The sequence below is a fragment of the Petromyzon marinus genome, chromosome 26 (assembly GCF_048934315.1).
Source record: "Petromyzon marinus isolate PM22_M1 ecotype Great Lakes invasive population chromosome 26, UKy_Petmar_22M1.pri1.0, whole genome shotgun sequence".
NCBI classification, from domain to species: Eukaryota; Metazoa; Chordata; class Hyperoartia; order Petromyzontiformes; family Petromyzontidae; genus Petromyzon; species Petromyzon marinus.
In genome coordinates, this window is record NC_133692.1 from 813,844 (window position 1) to 833,871 (window position 20,028).

Below are 20,028 nucleotides of genomic sequence, written 5' to 3' on the forward strand. Positions count from 1 at the left end.
GCGTTACTCTAACATTCCACGTTACTCTAACATTCCGTGTTACTCTAACATTCCGTGTTACTGTAACATTCCACGTTACTCTAACGTTCCGTGTTACTGTAACATTCTGTGTTACTGGAACATTCCATGTTACTCTAACATTCCGTGTTACTCTAACATTCCGCGTTACTCTAACATTCCACGTTACTCTAACATTCCACGTTACTCTAACATTCCGTGTTACTCTAACATTCCGTGTTACTCTAACATTCCACGTTACTCTAACATTCCGTGTTACTCTAACATTCCGTGTTACTCTAACATTCCACGTTACTGTAACATTCCGTGTTACTCTAACATTCCGTGTTACTGTAACATTCCACGTTACTCTAACATTAGACATTACTCTAACATTCCACGTTACTCTAACATTCCACGTTACTCTAACATTCCGTGTTACTCTAACATTCCGTGTTACTGTAACATTCCACGTTACTCTAACATTCCGTGTTACTGTAACATTCCACGTTACTCTAACATTCCGTGTTACTCTAACATTCCGTGTTACTCTAACATTCCACGTTACTCTAACATTCCGTGTTACTCTAACATTCCGCATTACTCTAACATTTCGTGTTACTGTAACATTCCGTGTTACTGTAACATTCCACGTTACTCTAACATTCCGTGTTACTCTAACATTCCGTGTTACTCTAACATTCCGCGTTACTCTAACATTCCGTGTTACTCTAACATTCCGTGTTACTCTAACATTCCGTGTTACTCTAAAATTCCACGTTACTCTAACATTCCGTGTTACTCTAACATTCCACGTTACTCTAACATTCCGTGTTACTCTAACATTCCGTGTTACTCTAACATTCCGCGTTACTCTAACATTCCGTGTTACTCTAACATTCCGTGTTACTCTAACATTCCACGTTACTCTAACATTCCGTGTTACTCTAACATTCCGTGTTACTCTAACATTCTACGTTACTCTAACATTCCGCGTTACTCTAACATTATGTGTTACTGTAACATTCCGTGTTACTGTAACATTCCGTGTTACTGTAACATTCCGTGTTACTCTAACATTCCGTGTTACTGTAACATTCCACGTTACTCTAACATTCCGTGTTACTGTAACATTCCGTGTTACTCTAACATTCCGTGTTACTCTAACATTCCGCGTTACTCTAATATTCCGTGTTACTCTAACATTCCACGTTACTCTAACATTCCGTGTTACTCTAACATTCCGTGTTACTCTAACAATCCGTGTTACTCTAACATTCCGTGTTACTCTAACATTCCACGTTACTGTAACATTCCGTGTTACTGTAACATTCCGTGTTACTCTAACATTCCGTGTTACTCTAACATTCCACGTTACTGTAACATTCGTGTTACTGTAACATTCCGTGTTACTCTAACATTCCGTGTTACTCTAACATTCCACGTTACTGTAACATTCCGTGTTACTCTAACATTCCGTGTTACTCTTAACATTCCACGTTACTCTAACATTCCGCGTTACTCTAACATTCCACGTTACTCTAACATTCCGTGTTACTGTAACATTCCGTGTTACTCTAACATTCCACGTTACTGTAACATTCCGTGTTACTGTAACATTCCGTGTTACTCTAACATTCCGTGTTACTCTAACATTCCACGTTACTGTAACATTCCGTGTTACTGTAACATTCCGTGTTACTCTAACATTCCGTGTTACTCTAACATTCCACGTTACTGTAACATTCCGTGTTACTGTAACATTCCGTGTTACTCTAACATTCCGTCTTACTCTAACATTCCACGTTACTGTAACATTCCGTGTTACTCTAACATTCCGTGTTACTCTAACATTCCACGTTACTCTAACATTCTGCGTTACTCTAACATTCCACGTTACTCTAACATTCCGTGTTACTGTAACATTCCGTGTTACTCTAACATTCCACGTTACTGTAACATTCCGTGTTACTGTAACATTCCGTGTTACTCTAACATTCCGTGTTACTCTAACATTCCACGTTACTGTAACATTCCGTGTTACTGTAACATTCCGTGTTACTCTAACATTCCGTGTTACTGTAACATTCCACGTTACTGTAACATTCCGTGTTACTCTAACATTCCACGTTACTCTAACATTCCGTGTTACTCTAACATTCCGTGTTACTCTAACATTCTACGTTACTCTAACATTCCGTGTTACTCTAACATTCCATGTTACTGTAACATTCCGTGTTACTGTAACATTCCGTGTTACTCTAACATTCCGTGTTACTGTAACATTCCGTGTTACTCTAACATTCCACGTTACTCTAACATTCCGTGTTACTCTAACATTCCGCGTTACTCTAACATTCTACGTTACTCTAACATTCCGTGTTACTCTAACATTCCATGTTACTGTAACATTCCACGTTACTCTAACATTCCGTGTTAATTTAACATTCCGTGTTACTGTAACATTCCGTGTTACTCTAACATTCCGTGTTACTCTAACATTCCACGTTACTCTAACATTCCACGTTACTCTAACATTCCACGTTACTCTAACATTCCATGTTACTCTAAAATTCCGTGTTACTCTAACATTCCGTGTTACTCTAACATTCCGTGTTACTGTAACATTCCGTGTTACTCTAACATTCCGTGTTACTGTAACATTCCGTGTTACTCTAACATTCCACGTTACTCTAACATTCCGTGTTACTCTAACATTCCGCGTTACTCTAACATTCTACGTTACTCTAACATTCCGTGTTACTCTAACATTCCATGTTACTGTAACATTCCACGTTACTCTAACATTCCGTGTTAATTTAACATTCCGTGTTACTGTAACATTCCGTGTTACTCTAACATTCCGTGTTACTCTAACATTCCACGTTACTCTAACATTCCACGTTACTCTAACATTCCACGTTACTCTAACATTCCATGTTACTCTAAAATTCCGTGTTACTCTAACATTCCGTGTTACTCTAACATTCCGTGTTACTCTAACATTCCACGTTACTCTAACATTCCGTGTTACTCTAACATTCCACGTTACTCTAACATTCCACGTTGCTCGTGCATTCCGCGAGCAGCCAAATACTCTAAACGCGTGGCGATGTTGATTCTAAATGTGGAGGGAAACACCGGAGGACCGGGACAAAAATCCACGCGACCACGGGGAGAGAGGCACACAAACTCCAAATATACAGCAGCAGGCATCAGGGTCAGGATCGAACCCACGACCTCCTGCATACCATGCAAGGGTGATAACATCTCGTAGCCACCGAGTGAGTCTTCTGAGGACTAGGTGGCCAGATCATTCACCCGGCCGGTGTTCATCCCGTCACATTTTATCACCGTCACAGATCTGACAGCGGGAAGTCCGGACCAATTTACCACCGATTCGTGGTTGGTTCAAGCACACATGCGGACAAGAGCAGGATGGGATAAGATTAGTTTCAATGCACTCTTCGCCGTACTACTAGTCGGTTCAATAATGACAAAAAAATTTTGTTAAAAAATATAAAACAGAATGAAAGAGCTGTAACATGGCCCACATGACCAGGGCAGGCTACACGGGCCTGCTAAGTCGGCCAGTATTGTTTACCCATGGCTCGGCTCAACAGGTTTCCATAGCGACGTGGCCACTATCTGCAGCCACACTTAGCGTCGGAGTGTAATTAGCGTCACTTTTACCAAACGAAAGTTCCTCTGAGTGCATTTGCACATACCGATTGTATATTTTAAAACCTACACAATTTCCCAATGTATGCATTTACTTAGCTATCTGTCGCATTTGTGCTGCGGGAGTTTTAAGTGTTTTTAACAATTACCATTTTACGCTTGTATAACGCTATCATTACAGGACAGAAGCAAATGCCAGCAGAACATGGTTCTGTATCTCCACATATAAATACAAATATCGTTTAGTCCATCAGTCTACTGGCTTTCTAGACTTCTATTATCCAGCAACATTTGTCTAAGCAAGGTCTTGTTACACAATAACCCATTACACTGTGTAACAATTGTTTTTGTATCTTCCTGGCTAGTACCGGTAAGTGTTATTTTCTATCTGCTTATGCCTCAAAAGTACACAAAATGGCTATTATTCCCCACAAACTTTGCTTTTGTGACCAGGACAGTGATATTTTGAAATGTACCTATTTTCCAGAACATTAAAGATAGATTCAGTGCTGAGTAAACTTGGAGTAACTTCTAGAACATTCTAGAACTTTCCAGTAATATAAATAGTATAAATACAGGGGCATTAAGCCCATCATTTCACTATAGTTCCAGCTGCCTAAGCGGATACATATCTGCATTTCTCTGAGATGGCATCAAGAGGCTGCAAGCATCCGGCAGACGCATTTTGCTCTGTCTGCGGTATCAAGACAAGAGTGAAAAAGTACCCTGTGGAAGCATCTGCTAAGATGTGTGAGGCCTACAAGGCATATTTCGGCATGCCTGTCGGGGATCAAGACAAACCCTGGCCACCTCATTTCACCTGCGAGCAATGCAAAAAAACTCTGGAAGATAAGATGGACAATTGTTGCTCAGAATGTTATAAAATTTAAATTGAGAATAGGTTTTCCCCTTTTTTCTGGCAACAAAACAGGTGTTGAGATGTAAGGAGGAATCATGTCTGCATTAACCACAATACTTGTTGAAACAAATGCTCCTTGATCATGTTGGTCTGGAAAGCCATGAGGCTGATGGCCTGAGCAATATTTGAATTATATCTAGATAAATAAATATTATATTTCCTCATTCTAATGAATGAATTGACGCACAGCAACGTGCGTTGGGGTTGCTGGTAGGCCCTGAATGACGGTGCGTTGACTGCAGGTGCGCTACGCATGAGGGCACACCATGGTGGCGAGATGTTAACTACCTCGCCTGGTATACAGGAGGTCGTTGGTTACACCCCGATCCTGACACCTTTTGTATATGTAGAGTTTGTACGTCACCACGCGTTGGGGAGTATTTGGCTGCTACTATAAATGTCCACGACGATAAGCAACTTCGTTGAGCTATCACTTGTGACCAGGTAGCTTACATAGTAGCACAGTGGGCCTTACCTGGTAAAATAAAAAGTTTAAGTTTAGCTTTTAGCAACGATTTCAATCGGACTATACACCTCTCACATTTAAACCCCCACAGACGGCCTCGGCAAAGGAAGCCTTGGCCCCAGTGAACATTTTTTCAATAAAACCTCAAAATCGAACGTGGGATTGATCCGCATAGCGCTATACGTGAAGGCGTGCAACACAATCATCGTCATCATCACAACCATTACCATCATCATGATCATAACAAGCACCATAATCATCACAAGCATCATCACCATAAGCATCACCATCATTACAAGCATCATCATCACAAGCATCATCATCATCATCACGAGTAATACCATCATTATCACAATCATCACCAAAACAGACAAAGATCCCCTGCATGGCCTTAACAGACTGTTGGGACAAGCGCTGTTAGCAAGCACCTATAAAGGCCGGAACGGCACACGAGGGGGTGGGTGTCCAGCACCATGCCTGGCCGCCTTTGTCTCCCGAGTGACGACATTTTTACGCACCGCACCAGGTACTCGTTTGAGGCTGAATCAACCTCGGGGAGGCCCAGGACCGGTTCAGATAATCGTCACTGATGTTGGCCGTGAGCGGGAATCGAACGTGGGTCACCAGGTTCATAGCGTGGCGCGCTAACCGCTACAATACTGCTCCCCGTATACCCCACACATGCACGCAATCATCACCATCATCACCGCCATCGTCATCATCGTCATCATACCCTTCAAAGGCGATGGCCACCCTGTAGGAGATTGCGACTCCACACGTCAAGATGATCCCAGCGGGGCTGGCCTGCCTGCACCCACCACAGCAGCACAGCACGGCACGCCCTTAAATACCCACACACCACAACACTTCCATCACCACGAAGAACAAAGATTCCACGTGTTGTAGCCTTAACAGACTGTTGGCGTGCTGTTAGCGAGCAGCACCTATGCAGGCCGGCACGGCACACGCGAGGGTGGGTGGCCAGTAGCTCACTCGACCGTCTTTGACTCCTCAGTGGCGATGTTACACACCATTGCACCAGGTACATTGTAGGCTGCGTCGACCTAGGGGAGGCCCATGACCGGTTCAAGTAATCATCACTGGTGTTGGCTGTGAAGCGGAAATCGAACCCGAGTCGTTTTGGGTTGGAGTGGTTTTGGGTTGGAGTGGTTTTGGGTTGGAGTGGTTTTGGGTTGGAGTGGTTTTGGGATGGAGTGGTTTTGGGTTGGAGTGGTTTTGGGTTGGAGTGGTTTTGGGTTGGTGTGGTTTTGGGTTGGAGTGGTTTTGGGTTGGAGTGGTTTTGGGTTGGAGTGGTTTTGGGTTTGTGTGGTTTTGGGTTGGAGTGGTTTTGGGTTGGAGTGGTTTTGGGTTGGAGTGGTTTTGGGTTGGAGTGGTTTTGGGTTGAAGTGGTTTTGGGTTGGAGTGGTTTTGGTTTGGAGTGGTTTTGGGTTGGAGTGGTTTTGGGTTGGAGTGGTTTTGGGTTGGAGTGGTTTTGGGTTGGAGTGGTTTTGGGTTGGTGTGGTTTTGGGTTGGAGTGGTTTTGGGTTGGAGTGGTTTTGGGTTGGTGTGGTTTTGGGTTGGAGTGGTTTTGGGTTGGAGTGGTTTTGGGTTGGAGTGGTTTTGGATTGGAGTGGTTTTGGGTTGGAGTGGTTTTGGGTTGGAGTGGTTTTGGGTTGGAGTGGTTTTAGGTTGGAGTGTTTTGGGTTGGTGTGGTTTTGGGTTGGAGTGGTTTTGGGTTGGAGTGGTTTTGGGTTGGAGTGGTTTTGGATTGGAGTGGTTTTGGGTTGGAATGGTTTTGGGTTGGAGTGGTTTTGGGTTGGAGTGGTTTTGGGTTGGAGTGGTTTTAGGTTGGAGTGTTTTGGGTTGGAGTGGTTTTGGGTTGGAGTGGTTTTGGGTTGGAGTGGTTTTGGGTTGGAGTGGTTTTGGGTTGGAGTGGTTTTGGGTTGGTGTGGTTTTGGGTTGGAGTGGTTTTGGGTTGGAGTGGTTTTGGGTTGGAGTGTTTTAAGTTGGTGTGGTTTTGGGTTGGAGTGGTTTTGGGTTGGAGTAGTTTTGGGCTGGAGTGGTTTTGGGTTGGAGTGTTTTGGGTTGGTGTGTTTTTGGGTTGGTGTGGTTTTGGGTTGGAGTGGTTTTGGGTTGGAGTGGTTTTGGGTTGGAGTGGTTTTGGGTTGGAGTGGTTTTGGGTTGGAGTGGATTTGGGTTGGAGTGGTTTTGGGTTGGAGTGGTTTTGGGTTGGAGTGGTTTTGGGTTGGTGTGGTTTGGGGTTGGAGTGGTTTTGGGTTGGAGTGGTTTTGGGTTGGTGTGGTTTTGGGTTGGAGTGGTTTTGGGTTGGAGTGGTTTTGGGTTGGAGTGGTTTTGGATTGGAATGGTTTTGGGTTGGAGTGGTTTTGGGTTGGAGTGGTTTTGGGTTGGAGTGGTTTTAGGTTGGAGTGTTTTGGGTTGGAGTGGTTTTGGGTTGGAGTGGTTTTGGGTTGGAGTGGTTTTGGGTTGGAGTGGTTTTGGGTTGGAGTGGTTTTGGGTTAGTGTGGTTTTGGGTTGGAGTGGTTTTGGGTTGGAGTGGTTTTGGGTTGGAGTGGTTTTGGGTTGGAGTGGTTTTGGGTTGGAGTGTTTTGGGTTGGAGTGGTTTTGGGTTGGAGTGTTTTGGGTTGGTGTGGTTTTGGGTTGGAGTGGTTTTGGGTTGGAGTAGTTTTGGGCTGGAGTGGTTTTGGGTTGGAGTGTTTTGGGTTGGAGTGGTTTTGGGTTGGTGTGGTTTTGGGTTGGAGTGGTTTTGGGTTGGAGTGGTTTTGGGTTGGAGTGGTTTTGGGTTGGAGTGGTTTTGGGTTGGAGTGGATTTGGGTTGGAGTGGTTTTGGGTTGGAGTGGTTTTGGGTTGGAGTGGTTTTGGGTTGGTGTGGTTTGGGGTTGGAGTGGTTTTGGGTTGGAGTGGTTTTGGGTTGGTGTGGTTTTGGGTTGGAGTGGTTTTGGGTTGGAGTGGTTTTGGGTTGGAGTGGTTTTGGATTGGAATGGTTTTGGGTTGGAGTGGTTTTGGGTTGGAGTGGTTTTGGGTTGGAGTGGTTTTAGGTTGGAGTGTTTTGGGTTGGAGTGGTTTTGGGTTGGAGTGGTTTTGGGTTGGAGTGGTTTTGGGTTGGAGTGGTTTTGGGTTGGAGTGGTTTTGGGTTAGTGTGGTTTTGGGTTGGAGTGGTTTTGGGTTGGAGTGGTTTTGGGTTGGAGTGGTTTTGGGTTGGAGTGTTTTGGGTTGGAGTGGTTTTGGGTTGGTGTGGTTTTGGGTTGGAGTGGTTTTGGGTTGGAGTGGTTTTGGGTTGGAGTGGTTTTGGGTTGGAATGGTTTTGGGTTGGTGTGGTTTTGGGTTGGAGTGGTTTTAGGTTGGAGTGTTTTGGGTTGAAGTGGTTTTGGGTTGGAGTGGTTTTGGGTTGGTGTGGTTTTGGGTTGGAGTGGTTTTGGGTTGGAGTGGTTTTGGGTTGGAGTGGTTTTGGGTTGGTGTGGTTTTGGGTTGGAGTGGTTTTGGGTTGGTGTGGTTTTGTGTTGGAGTGGTTTTGGGTTGGAGTGGTTTTGGGTTGGAGTGGTTTTGGGTTGGTGTGGTTTTGGGTTGGAGTGGTTTTGGGTTGGAGTGGTTTTGGGTTGGAGTGTTTTAGGTTGATGTGATTTTGGGTTGGAGTGGTTTTGGGTTGGTGTGGTTTTGGGTTGGAGTGGTTTTGGGTTGGAGTGGTTTTGGGTTGGAGTGTTTTAGGTTGATGTGATTTTGGGTTGGAGTGGTTTTGGGTTGGTGTGGTTTTGGGTTAGAGTGGTTTTGGGTTGGTGTGGTTTTGGGTTGGAGTGGTTTTGGGTTGGAGTGGTTTTGGGTTGGAGTGTTTTGGGTTGGTGTGGTTTTGGGTTGGAGTGGTTTTGGGTTGGAGTAGTTTTGGGCTGGAGTGGTTTTGGGTTGGAGTGTTTTGGGTTGGTGTGTTTTTGGGTTGGTGTGGTTTTGGGTTGGAGTGGTTTTGGGTTGGAGTGGTTTTGGGTTGGAGTGGTTTTGGGTTGGAGTGGTTTTGGGTTGGAGTGGATTTGGGTTGGAGTGGTTTTGGGTTGGAGTGGTTTTGGGTTGGAGTGGTTTTGGGTTGGTGTGGTTTGGGGTTGGAGTGGTTTTGGGTTGGAGTGGTTTTGGGTTGGTGTGGTTTTGGGTTGGAGTGGTTTTGGGTTGGAGTGGTTTTGGGTTGGAGTGGTTTTGGATTGGAATGGTTTTGGGTTGGAGTGGTTTTGGGTTGGAGTGGTTTTGGGTTGGAGTGGTTTTAGGTTGGAGTGTTTTGGGTTGGAGTGGTTTTGGGTTGGAGTGGTTTTGGGTTGGAGTGGTTTTGGGTTGGAGTGGTTTTGGGTTGGAGTGGTTTTGGGTTAGTGTGGTTTTGGGTTGGAGTGGTTTTGGGTTGGAGTGGTTTTGGGTTGGAGTGGTTTTGGGTTGGAGTGGTTTTGGGTTGGAGTGTTTTGGGTTGGAGTGGTTTTGGGTTGGAGTGTTTTGGGTTGGTGTGGTTTTGGGTTGGAGTGGTTTTGGGTTGGAGTAGTTTTGGGCTGGAGTGGTTTTGGGTTGGAGTGTTTTGGGTTGGAGTGGTTTTGGGTTGGTGTGGTTTTGGGTTGGAGTGGTTTTGGGTTGGAGTGGTTTTGGGTTGGAGTGGTTTTGGGTTGGAGTGGTTTTGGGTTGGAGTGGATTTGGGTTGGAGTGGTTTTGGGTTGGAGTGGTTTTGGGTTGGAGTGGTTTTGGGTTGGTGTGGTTTGGGGTTGGAGTGGTTTTGGGTTGGAGTGGTTTTGGGTTGGTGTGGTTTTGGGTTGGAGTGGTTTTGGGTTGGAGTGGTTTTGGGTTGGAGTGGTTTTGGATTGGAATGGTTTTGGGTTGGAGTGGTTTTGGGTTGGAGTGGTTTTGGGTTGGAGTGGTTTTAGGTTGGAGTGTTTTGGGTTGGAGTGGTTTTGGGTTGGAGTGGTTTTGGGTTGGAGTGGTTTTGGGTTGGAGTGATTTTGGGTTGGAGTGGTTTTGGGTTAGTGTGGTTTTGGGTTGGAGTGGTTTTGGGTTGGAGTGGTTTTGGGTTGGAGTGGTTTTGGGTTGGAGTGGTTTTGGGTTGGAGTGTTTTGGGTTGGAGTGGTTTTGGGTTGGTGTGGTTTTGGGTTGGAGTGGTTTTGGGTTGGAGTGGTTTTGGGTTGGAGTGGTTTTGGGTTGGAATGGTTTTGGGTTGGTGTGGTTTTGGGTTGGAGTGGTTTTAGGTTGGAGTGTTTTGGGTTGAAGTGGTTTTGGGTTGGAGTGGTTTTGGGTTGGTGTGGTTTTGGGTTGGAGTGGTTTTGGGTTGGAGTGGTTTTGGGTTGGAGTGGTTTTGGGTTGGTGTGGTTTTGGGTTGGAGTGGTTTTGGGTTGGTGTGGTTTTGTGTTGGAGTGGTTTTGGGTTGGAGTGGTTTTGGGTTGGAGTGGTTTTGGGTTGGTGTGGTTTTGGGTTGGAGTGGTTTTGGGTTGGAGTGGTTTTGGGTTGGAGTGTTTTAGGTTGATGTGATTTTGGGTTGGAGTGGTTTTGGGTTGGTGTGGTTTTGGGTTGGAGTGGTTTTGGGTTGGAGTGGTTTTGGGTTGGAGTGTTTTAGGTTGATGTGATTTTGGGTTGGAGTGGTTTTGGGTTGGTGTGGTTTTGGGTTGGAGTGGTTTTGGGTTGGAGTGGTTTTGGGTTGGAGTGGTTTTGGGTTGGTGTGGTTTTGGGTTGGAGTGGTTTAGGTTGATGTGATTTTGGGTTGGAGTGGTTTTGGGTTGGTGTGGTTTTGGGTTGGAGTGGTTTTGGGTTGGAGTGGTTTTGGGTTGGAGTGGTTTTGGGTTGGAGTGGTTTTGGGTTGGAGTGGTTTTGGGTTGGAGTGTTTTGGGTTGGAGTGGTTTTGGGTTGGAGTGGTTTTGGGTTGGAGTGGTTTTGGGTTGGAGTGGTTTTGGGTTGGAGTGGTTTTGGGTTGGTGTGGTTTTGGGTTGGAGTGGTTTTGGGTTGGAGTGGTTTTGGGTTGGAGTGTTTTATGGTTGGTGAGGGATCCACAGCTCGAGAGTTGGAGCCACTCTCCGTGAACGTCCGAACACGTTCACTGAATGAGGGACTTGAAATTTAGTCAGTCTCGTAATAAATAACATTGTGGCTTTCGCACGTATTATATTCATGCACTAAAACAATTAGCGATGAAAAAAATAAGTATTAATTCCACATTAACCCTGGTATACGCTCATAGAAACCTAATTTCTTCATAACTGCTTTTTTGTATTCACGGTTGGCACTACACGGTGAAAAATAAGTTGAACATTCACACGAAGGTAAACAAATAAATCTTTAAACTCTCTGTTTTGCTGTTCGCTTTGTGGCGTTGTTCTCTGGTCTAACACTGGTTGAAGGCTTCTGTCTCTGGTGTAGACCAATCAGTTCCAAAGACAAAGCCAGATATTGTCAGAGCATGTTTGCTTGCATGTACCGTGGGTGGTTAATGCGAATTTGATTATTTGCAAAACGTTTCTATTTGGTGTTTGAGCATCTTAACACAACCCATGTTTTATTGCTATTTGAGCAAATTAATCATTATTAAACACAATAATTAACGATTTTCGCTTCTGCAAAGCATCAGGGGGGTGAGAATCTCACTTCAAATAAACAGAATAAACCAAGCTTGTCCTGTTTACAACAAAAACATCCTTGGCAATACATGACCCCCCTCTTGTAAGGCATTGCAAATTTTGCCTCGAGAAAACCATTAGCCTGTCAACAGTAGGTAATTTCCGTCCTGCCTGCGCCACTCACATGTTTTGCTGACATTCCATTGTTCCGACAAGGTATCAATTCTCCCCCATATTCCTCAAAGTGCACAGCAGCATGGGGAAGCGTCATCTTTGTCTCCCCTTCAAATGAATGGCTCACAAAACCTTTTTTTTGTTCGTTTCAACACGGGGTTGGTCGGCCGCGGCGTGGCGGCTGGCAGTCTTCCGCTCAAGATCCAAAAAATCCGCCGGCACTCGAGAGAGAGGCGCCGGACGTAAACACGGTCGGTCGGTCGCCAGGCAACCACGGCCACGGACGCTAAGCAACGAGGGATAAAGGGTGACCTATTTCCCCGCGGTGCGCGCGTACGTGCCTGCCGCCGGTGAATTACAGCGAAGGTATGCAACGACGTGTTCTTTCGCGAAGCTAAGAGCTTTACAGAGAGAGAAATAAAGAATATTCGAGCTCAATGGCAGCTTCCAGCGCCGTGGCGTTGGGTTGTGCGCTTCTGGGCCTCCGCGGCTTGCACAGATCCACGGACGCGAAGCTCCCGCGTGCAGGAAGCCAACCAGGGCTCATCGCCCGCAAAGAGGAGCTGCAAAGCGCGACGATCGGCCAACGTCGGCGCGCAAGTGGCGCCGACGACGCTGAAGTGCATCAGTCGTCCGCAATTTTTTAAGTAAATAAACACGAAGCCCGACAAAATTTCCTCGCGTGGTCCCAGTCGCGCCAGGTCTCTCCCTGGCCAAGTGACAGCATTGCAACGAACGCTCTCGAGTCACTGCCTGGTATCAAAAGTGCAAGTCGGCGGTGGGATTTGTACTCGTTGTACACTAGATTCAGTTGCTCCGTCGCTCCCATAACCCTGACGACTCGTGCTAATCCGAGATGCGGGGGGGGGGGGGCAGAAAGGACGGCAAACTAATAAACAAAAACACTAAACGCGAGTGCGACCGCTCCTCACATTAAGGAGCAGCCCAGGAAATTGAGCGTCGAGCCCCAGTACATGGGGTTGTCGGTGACGCTGAATGGGAAGCCGGCCGCCTTGCCGTCCATGAGGATACCGCAGTAGTCGCCTGTTGACAAACGGCACGCACGGAGAGAGAGAGGGAGGGAGGGAATTGGAGCAAATGTTTTGGCCAAGTGACTCGCTGTAAAATAATCTCGCTTTGGTGGCCAACAATTCACAGGGGGCCGATTCGGGCAACCCCGCCGGGATGTCCAAACTACAGCTGACAATCGATCGATGAGCTTTTAGTCATTCTTGGGTTGTTTGTTTTGTTTGCCTTGCACTGCAGATGGAGAAGCTGCAAGTTGATGGACAGCATGCTGCAACACATTGTGTAAACAATATAGATTTTCAGTTTTCAGTTTATTTCTTTTGGTATAGCCCTTTGAGCCATTCGGCTCTTGAATCGGGTGCAACCACAACAAACAAAAACATGAACAAGAAAACATCTTAAAGTGATTATGTGACAGTGCAAACAGAAAATCCATGAAAAAAAAACCAGCAAAAAATTCCTGAAAAAAGCACCGTACACCAACGCTGTGTGCAAAAAATCCCAGTGGGATGCAAGTCAAACAACAACCACAAGAAAACTTAGATTAAGGCCATCAGTCTAACTCCGTACTACAATAAAACAAACATGTCCAAACCAAAAAACGTTTTCGAAATCACCAAAAAATAAAGCCATAATTGCAACGTAACAGTGATCATAGGGACTGACCGAATTTTTACAATAAACTACATAAATAACATGTAACACCAAATCCTAGAGCCATAGCTGGCTGCATGAGTTACTCCACAACAACAGAAGCATCAGCCGGAGTATCAAATTTTTCAATGCACCTTTAAGATCAGCACGCTAAATCAAAATACAGATAATACTTTGCAGCGTCATCCGGAGCGAAACATTTTATTTTATTTTACGCCAATGAATAGCAGTGGCAGCTAGGGGTGTACAACTCCTCTAGAGCAGTTTTGAGAGAAGATCTCATTGGTAGCGATTCAAGTTGCAGTTTATTGGCAATAGCATTCCAGACCCTGGGGGCATCAATAGCAAAGGTCCTTCCTCCAGTTTTTGTACGGCAATAGGGAATGTGAAGCTGGTAAATGAGCGAAGACCTGAGGTCAAATTTGTTCTTTAAAACAGTGAGGAGATCCAGCAGGCAGTCTGCGGATTTTTTTGTAAGTACATCGTGAATAAATAAGATCTGGTGCACAAGCCGTCGAACATTAAGAGATGTTAAGTTTGACCCAATGTAGAGATCACAGTGGTGAGTCCTATATGGGCAGTTCAATGTAAAACTTAAGGACGAGTGATAGATGAAATCAAGCTTCTTCAGTACAGTACTTGGGGCTGATTTATACATGATGTCACAGTAGTCAAGTAGAGGCAGTATGGTAGCTTTTATCAATTCCAAACGGAAACATTGGGGGGAAGCAGTGCTTGTGTCGATACAGAAAACCAATTTTTATTTTTGTCTTTTTACCAATATAATCAATGTGATCTTCAAAATTCAGTTTTGCATCCAGGATGATCCCAAGATACTTATAGATCTTCTTGGTTCTTTCGGTAAAATAAAATTCTCACGATGTTTCGGCCACAACACAAGTAGCCTTCTTCAGGTGAAGGAACAGAACTGTCGGGACGACAGCGCTTCAATGAACGCTGCTAAGATTCGTAGCGTCTTTTAAGCTAGGTGAGAGAAGTAAAGCGCCTTGACAAAGGAGTTTACATATCAAACAGGAGAACTTAGCATTGAAATAGCTGAGGGATTAGCTTGTGACTGGTCGCAGAAATAGCTATGTTAAAGTCAAAGTTTACATATCAATAGAGGCATTTAGTATATGGACGCTAAAGGGCTGCAACTACCCAACTATCATACAGTAAAAAACATCTCCAAAATCCTGAATAAACACAAGATCCAGGTCCGATTCAACACGGTACATAAAATCCATGATCTGGTTCCATCTGTAAAAGATGCTGTTCCAGACTCAACGCCCGCGTCTGCAATTGGGCATTAAGTCTGCCGGGGGGGGTGGGATGGTTGCTCCTGTACCTGTAACCCCTCGCAGCAGCGGCAGCGGCGGCTTCTGGCTAACCGTCGAACAAAGACGGTCACCGCATCGCCTGCTTTCAGATGCGCTGCTTCTGCGGCCGTCTGGAATGCTCTTCCTTCCAATATTAGGAAGCCAGAGGGAACTATGCACTTTTACATAATCGAGATTGAAAGCTCATTCCTTTAGAGCTGCTTCTTGTTGTTTCGTTTTTTTGTCCTTCCCCCCCGCACCTCCGATTAGCGCGGTTGGATACGTGCGGTGCGGAAAAAGTTCAACAGAGGTACGCACGTTCCAAATTGAGCCATTCATATATATCATACGTGAACCACTGTAGTGACGCACACACAGGGGGTCCTGCAGACACGGGGAAGGTCGTTTTACGCTCATCGCATTTATATTTACGTATGATGAACTTCTTTCGCACCGTACATAGCCAACCGTGATGATCAGAGGTGCGGTAAGCGATCGCATTAACGAGCAACAGTACAGAACTGCATCTCCAAAAATTATAAACTATTTTACTTTTACCAGGTAAGGCTCACTGAGCTATATAGCTTTTTTTTCAGAAGCTACCTGGCCATCACAAATGAAAGCTCAACGAAGTGGCTTATCTCGTGGAAATTTATAATGGCCAAATACTCTAAATGCACGATATTTATTCTAAAGGTAGGGAAATCGTGGAGGGAAAAAAACCGGAGGACCTGCAGAAAAATCGACTTGACCACAGGGGGAGAGACACGCAAACTCCAAATACACAGCAGCAGCAGGCGTCATCGGGGTCGGAAACGAACCCACGACCTCCTGCATACCAGGCGAGGGAGTTAACACCTCGCCACCACGTCAAGCGGAAGACTGGCCGCAAGCCGGGACAGGACACGCACGGTGGCTCACCCAGAAATGTCCCCGTGATGCCAAGGGCCCAGAAGCTGGCGAGCACCAGCAGGGAGCCCAACGAGACGAGCGCCAGCCCCGCCGCATACACCGGCGCTCCCCTGTCCAGCAGTGGCACCCTCGGCTGGCTCCGCATCGCTTCCAAAAACCTGCCACACCGAGTCGCACACAAAGATCTCCCCCCTACCCGTGTAGCCTTAACAGACTGTTGGGGCAAGTGCTGTTAGCGAGCAGCAGCGCCTATGGAGGCCGGCACTGTGGCACACGGTGGCCAGCACCACGCCCGGGCGACTGCCCCAGCGGCGATGTTTACACACCGCACCGAGTGCTCATTTGAAGCTGAATCGACCTAGGGGAAGACCGGTTTGGATAATCGTCACTGGCATTGGCCGTGAGCGGGAATCGAACTTGGGTCGCCGAGCTTGTAGCGCAAGAGTGGTAACCGCTACACTACCGCTGACACATACACACACACAGTCATATGTTCACAAAGTCACACAAAGATCCCCCATATAGCCTTAACAGACTGTAGAGGCAAGTGCTGTTAGCGAGCACCTATGAAGGCCGGAACGGAACACGAGGGGGTGGGTGGCCAGGACCACGCCCGACCGCCTTTGTCTCCCTAGTGGCAATGTTTACACACCGCACCAGGTACTCATTTGAGGCTGAGTCGACCTAGGGGAGGCCCGGGACCGGTTTAGATAATCGTCACTGGTGTTGGCCGTGAGTGGGAATCGAATCCGGGTCGCCAGGTTCATAGCGCAGCGCGCTAACCGCTACACTATCGCTCCCCACACAAAGTCACACACACAGTCATACATGCACACACAAAGATACACACACGGTGCCACGTCAACTCCCAATTCCAAGTCACCAACCGCTGACAAATTGAACTGATTGAGGCTGTGACATAGCGACGTTGAACACCCAGCAAGAGAAACGGCTTAGGCTGCAAGACAGCGCAGGGATGGAACATCTGAACCTCTGCGCATGAGTGAGTTAGTGAGTTAGTGTATTCGGTGTTTGATGAGCCAACTGGCCAGGAATGGGCAAAACGTATCCCACTTGTCACCCAGTCTCTAAGTATCTCTGCGAGTATCTATGTATCTCTGTGGGTCTTTATCTATCTTTACGAGTCTGTGTATCTCTGCGAGTCTCTATGTATCTCTGTGAGTCTATCTATCTTTACGAATCTATGTATCTCTGCGAGTCTCTATGTATCTCTGTGGGTCTTTATCTATCTTTACGAGTCTGTGTATCTCTGCGAGTCTCTATGTATCTCTGTGAGTCTTTATGTATCTTTACGAGTCTATGTATCTCTGCGAGTCTCTATGTATCTCTGTGAGTCTATCTATCTTTACGAATCTGTGTATCTCTGCGAGTCTCTATGTGTCTCTGTGAGTCTTTATGTATCTTTACGAGTCTGTGTATCTCTGCGAGTCTCTATGTATCTCTGTGAGTCTTTATGTATCTTTACGAGTCTGTGTATCTCTGTGAGTCTCTATGTATCTCTGAGTCTTTATGTATCTTTACGAGTCTGTGTATCTCTGCGAGTCTCTATGTATCTCTGTGAGTCTTGATGTATCTATACGAGTCTGTGTATCTCTGCGAGTCTCTATGTATCTCTGTGAGTCTTTGTGTATCTTTACGAGTCTGTGTATCTCTGCGAGTCTCCATGTATCTCTGTGAGTCTTGATGTATCTTTACGAGTCTGTGTATCTCTGCGAGTCTCTATGTATCTCTGTGAGTCTTGATGTATCTATACGAGTCTGTGTATCTCTGTGAGTCTCTATGTATCTCTGTGAGTCTTGATGTATCTTTACGAGTCTGTGTATCTCTGCGAGTCTCTATGTATCTCTGTGAGTCTTAATGTATCTATACGAGTCTGTGTATATCTGCGAGTCTCTATGAATCTCTGTGAGTCTTTGTGTATCTTTACGAGTCTGTGTATCTCTGCGAGTCTCTATGAATCTCTGTCTTTGTGTATCTTTACGATTCTGTGTATCTCTGCGAGTCTCTATCTATGTATCTCTGTGAGTCTTGATGTATCTATACGAGTCTGTGCATCTCTGTGAGTCTCTATGAATCTCTGTGAGTCTTTATGTATCTTTACGAGTCTGTGTATCTCTGCGAGTTTCTATGAATCTCTGTGAGTCTTTATGTATCTTTACGAGTCTGTGTATCTCTGCGAGTCTCTATGTATCTCTGTGAGTCTTTGTGTATCTTTACGAGTCTGTGTATCTCTGCGAGTCTCTATGTATCTCTGTGAGTCTTTGTGTATCTTTACGAGTCTGTGTATCTCTGCGAGTCTCTATGAATCTCTGTGAGTCTTTATGTATCTTTACGAGTCTGTGTATCTCTGCGAGTCTCTATGAATATCTGTGAGTCTTTGTGTATCTTTACGAGTATGTGTATCTCTGCGAGTCTCTATGAATCTGTCTTTGTGTATCTTTACGAGTCTGTGTATCTCTGCGAGTCTCTATGTATCTCTGTGAGTCTTGATGTATCTATACGAGTCTGTGTATCTCTGCGAGTCTCTATGTATCTCTGTGAGTCGTTGTGTATCTTTACGAGTCTGTGTATCTCTGCGAGTTTCTATGAATCTCTGAGTCTTTATGTATCTTTACGAGTCTGTGTATCTCTGCGAGTCTCTATGAATCTCTGTGAGTCTTTATGTATCTATACGAGTCTGTGTATCTCTGCGAGTCTCTATGAATCTCTGTGAGTCTTTATGTATCTTTACTTGTCTGTGTATCTCTGCGAGTCTCTATGTATCTCTGTGAGTCTTGATGTATCTATACGAGTCTGTGTATCTCTGCGAGTCTCTATGAATCTCTGTGAGTCTTGATGTATCTATACGAGTCTGTGTATCTCTGCGAGTCTCTATGAATCTCTGTGAGTCTTTGTGTATCTTTACGAGTCGGTGTATCTCTGCGAGTCTCTATGTATCTCTGTGAGTCGTTGTGTATCTTTACGAGTCTGTGTATCTCTGCGAGTTTCTATACATTTCTGTGAGTCTTTATGTATCTTTACGAGTCTGTGTATCTCTGCGAGTCTCTATGAATCTCTGTGAGTCTTTATGTATCTATACGAGTCTGTGTATCTCTGCGAGTCTCTATGAATCTCTGTGAGTCTTTGTGTATCTTTACTTGTCTGTGTATCTCTGCGAGTCTCTATGTATCTCTGTGAGTCTTGATGTATCTATACGAGTCTGTGTATCTCTGCGAGTCTCTATGAATCTCTGTGAGTCCTTGTGTATCTTTACGAGTCTGTGCATCTCTGCGAGTCTCTATGAATCTCTGTGAGTCTTTATGTATCTTTACGAGTCTGTGTATCTCTGCGAGTCTCTATGAATCTCTGTGAGCCTTTGTGTATCTTTATGAGTCTGTGTATCTATGTGAGTCTCTATGAATCTCTGTGAGTCTTTATGTATCTTTACGAGTATGTGTATCTCTGCGAGTCTCTATGAATCTCTGTGAGTCTTTGTGTATCTTTACGAGTATGTGTATCTCTGCGAGTCTCTATGAATCTGTCTTTGTGTATCTTTACGAGTCTGTGTATCTCTGCGAGTCTCTATGTATCTCTGTGAGTCTTGATGTATCTATACGAGTCTGTGTATCTCTGCGAGTCTCTATGTATCTCTGTGAGTCGTTGTGTATCTTTACGAGTCTGTGTATCTCTGCGAGTTTCTATGAATCTCTGAGTCTTTATGTATCTTTACGAGTCTGTGTATCTCTGCGAGTCTCTATGAATCTCTGTGAGTCTTTATGTATCTATACGAGTCTGTGTATCTCTGCGAGTCTCTATGAATCTCTGTGAGTCTTTATGTATCTTTACTTGTCTGTGTATCTCTGCGAGTCTCTATGTATCTCTGTGAGTCTTGATGTATCTATACGAGTCTGTGTATCTCTGCGAGTCTCTATGAATCTCTGTGAGTCTTGATGTATCTATACGAGTCTGTGTATCTCTGCGAGTCTCTATGAATCTCTGTGAGTCTTTGTGTATCTTTACGAGTCGGTGTATCTCTGCGAGTCTCTATGTATCTCTGTGAGTCGTTGTGTATCTTTACGAGTCTGTGTATCTCTGCGAGTTTCTATACATTTCTGTGAGTCTTTATGTATCTTTACGAGTCTGTGTATCTCTGCGAGTCTCTATGAATCTCTGTGAGTCTTTATGTATCTATACGAGTCTGTGTATCTCTGCGAGTCTCTATGAATCTCTGTGAGTCTTTGTGTATCTTTACTTGTCTGTGTATCTCTGCGAGTCTCTATGTATCTCTGTGAGTCTTGA

General features: G+C 45.2%; 1 protein-coding gene across 2 annotated transcripts in view; it reads right to left on the bottom strand.

Moving 5' to 3' along the window:
• PEMT (phosphatidylethanolamine N-methyltransferase) overlaps positions 1 to 20,028 on the bottom strand; it is a 100,942-nt gene that overhangs the window by 38,475 nt on the left and 42,439 nt on the right. For both annotated transcript variants that reach the window (XM_076069835.1, XM_032960966.2), the window contains exons 4-6: positions 15,739 to 15,887; positions 12,748 to 12,859; positions 5,797 to 5,871 (exon numbers count right to left, since the gene is read on the bottom strand). In XM_076069835.1, coding sequence (XP_075925950.1) covers positions 5,797 to 5,871; positions 12,748 to 12,859; positions 15,739 to 15,887 — 336 coding nt within the window. The remainder of the gene's footprint in view (positions 1 to 5,796; positions 5,872 to 12,747; positions 12,860 to 15,738; positions 15,888 to 20,028) is intronic.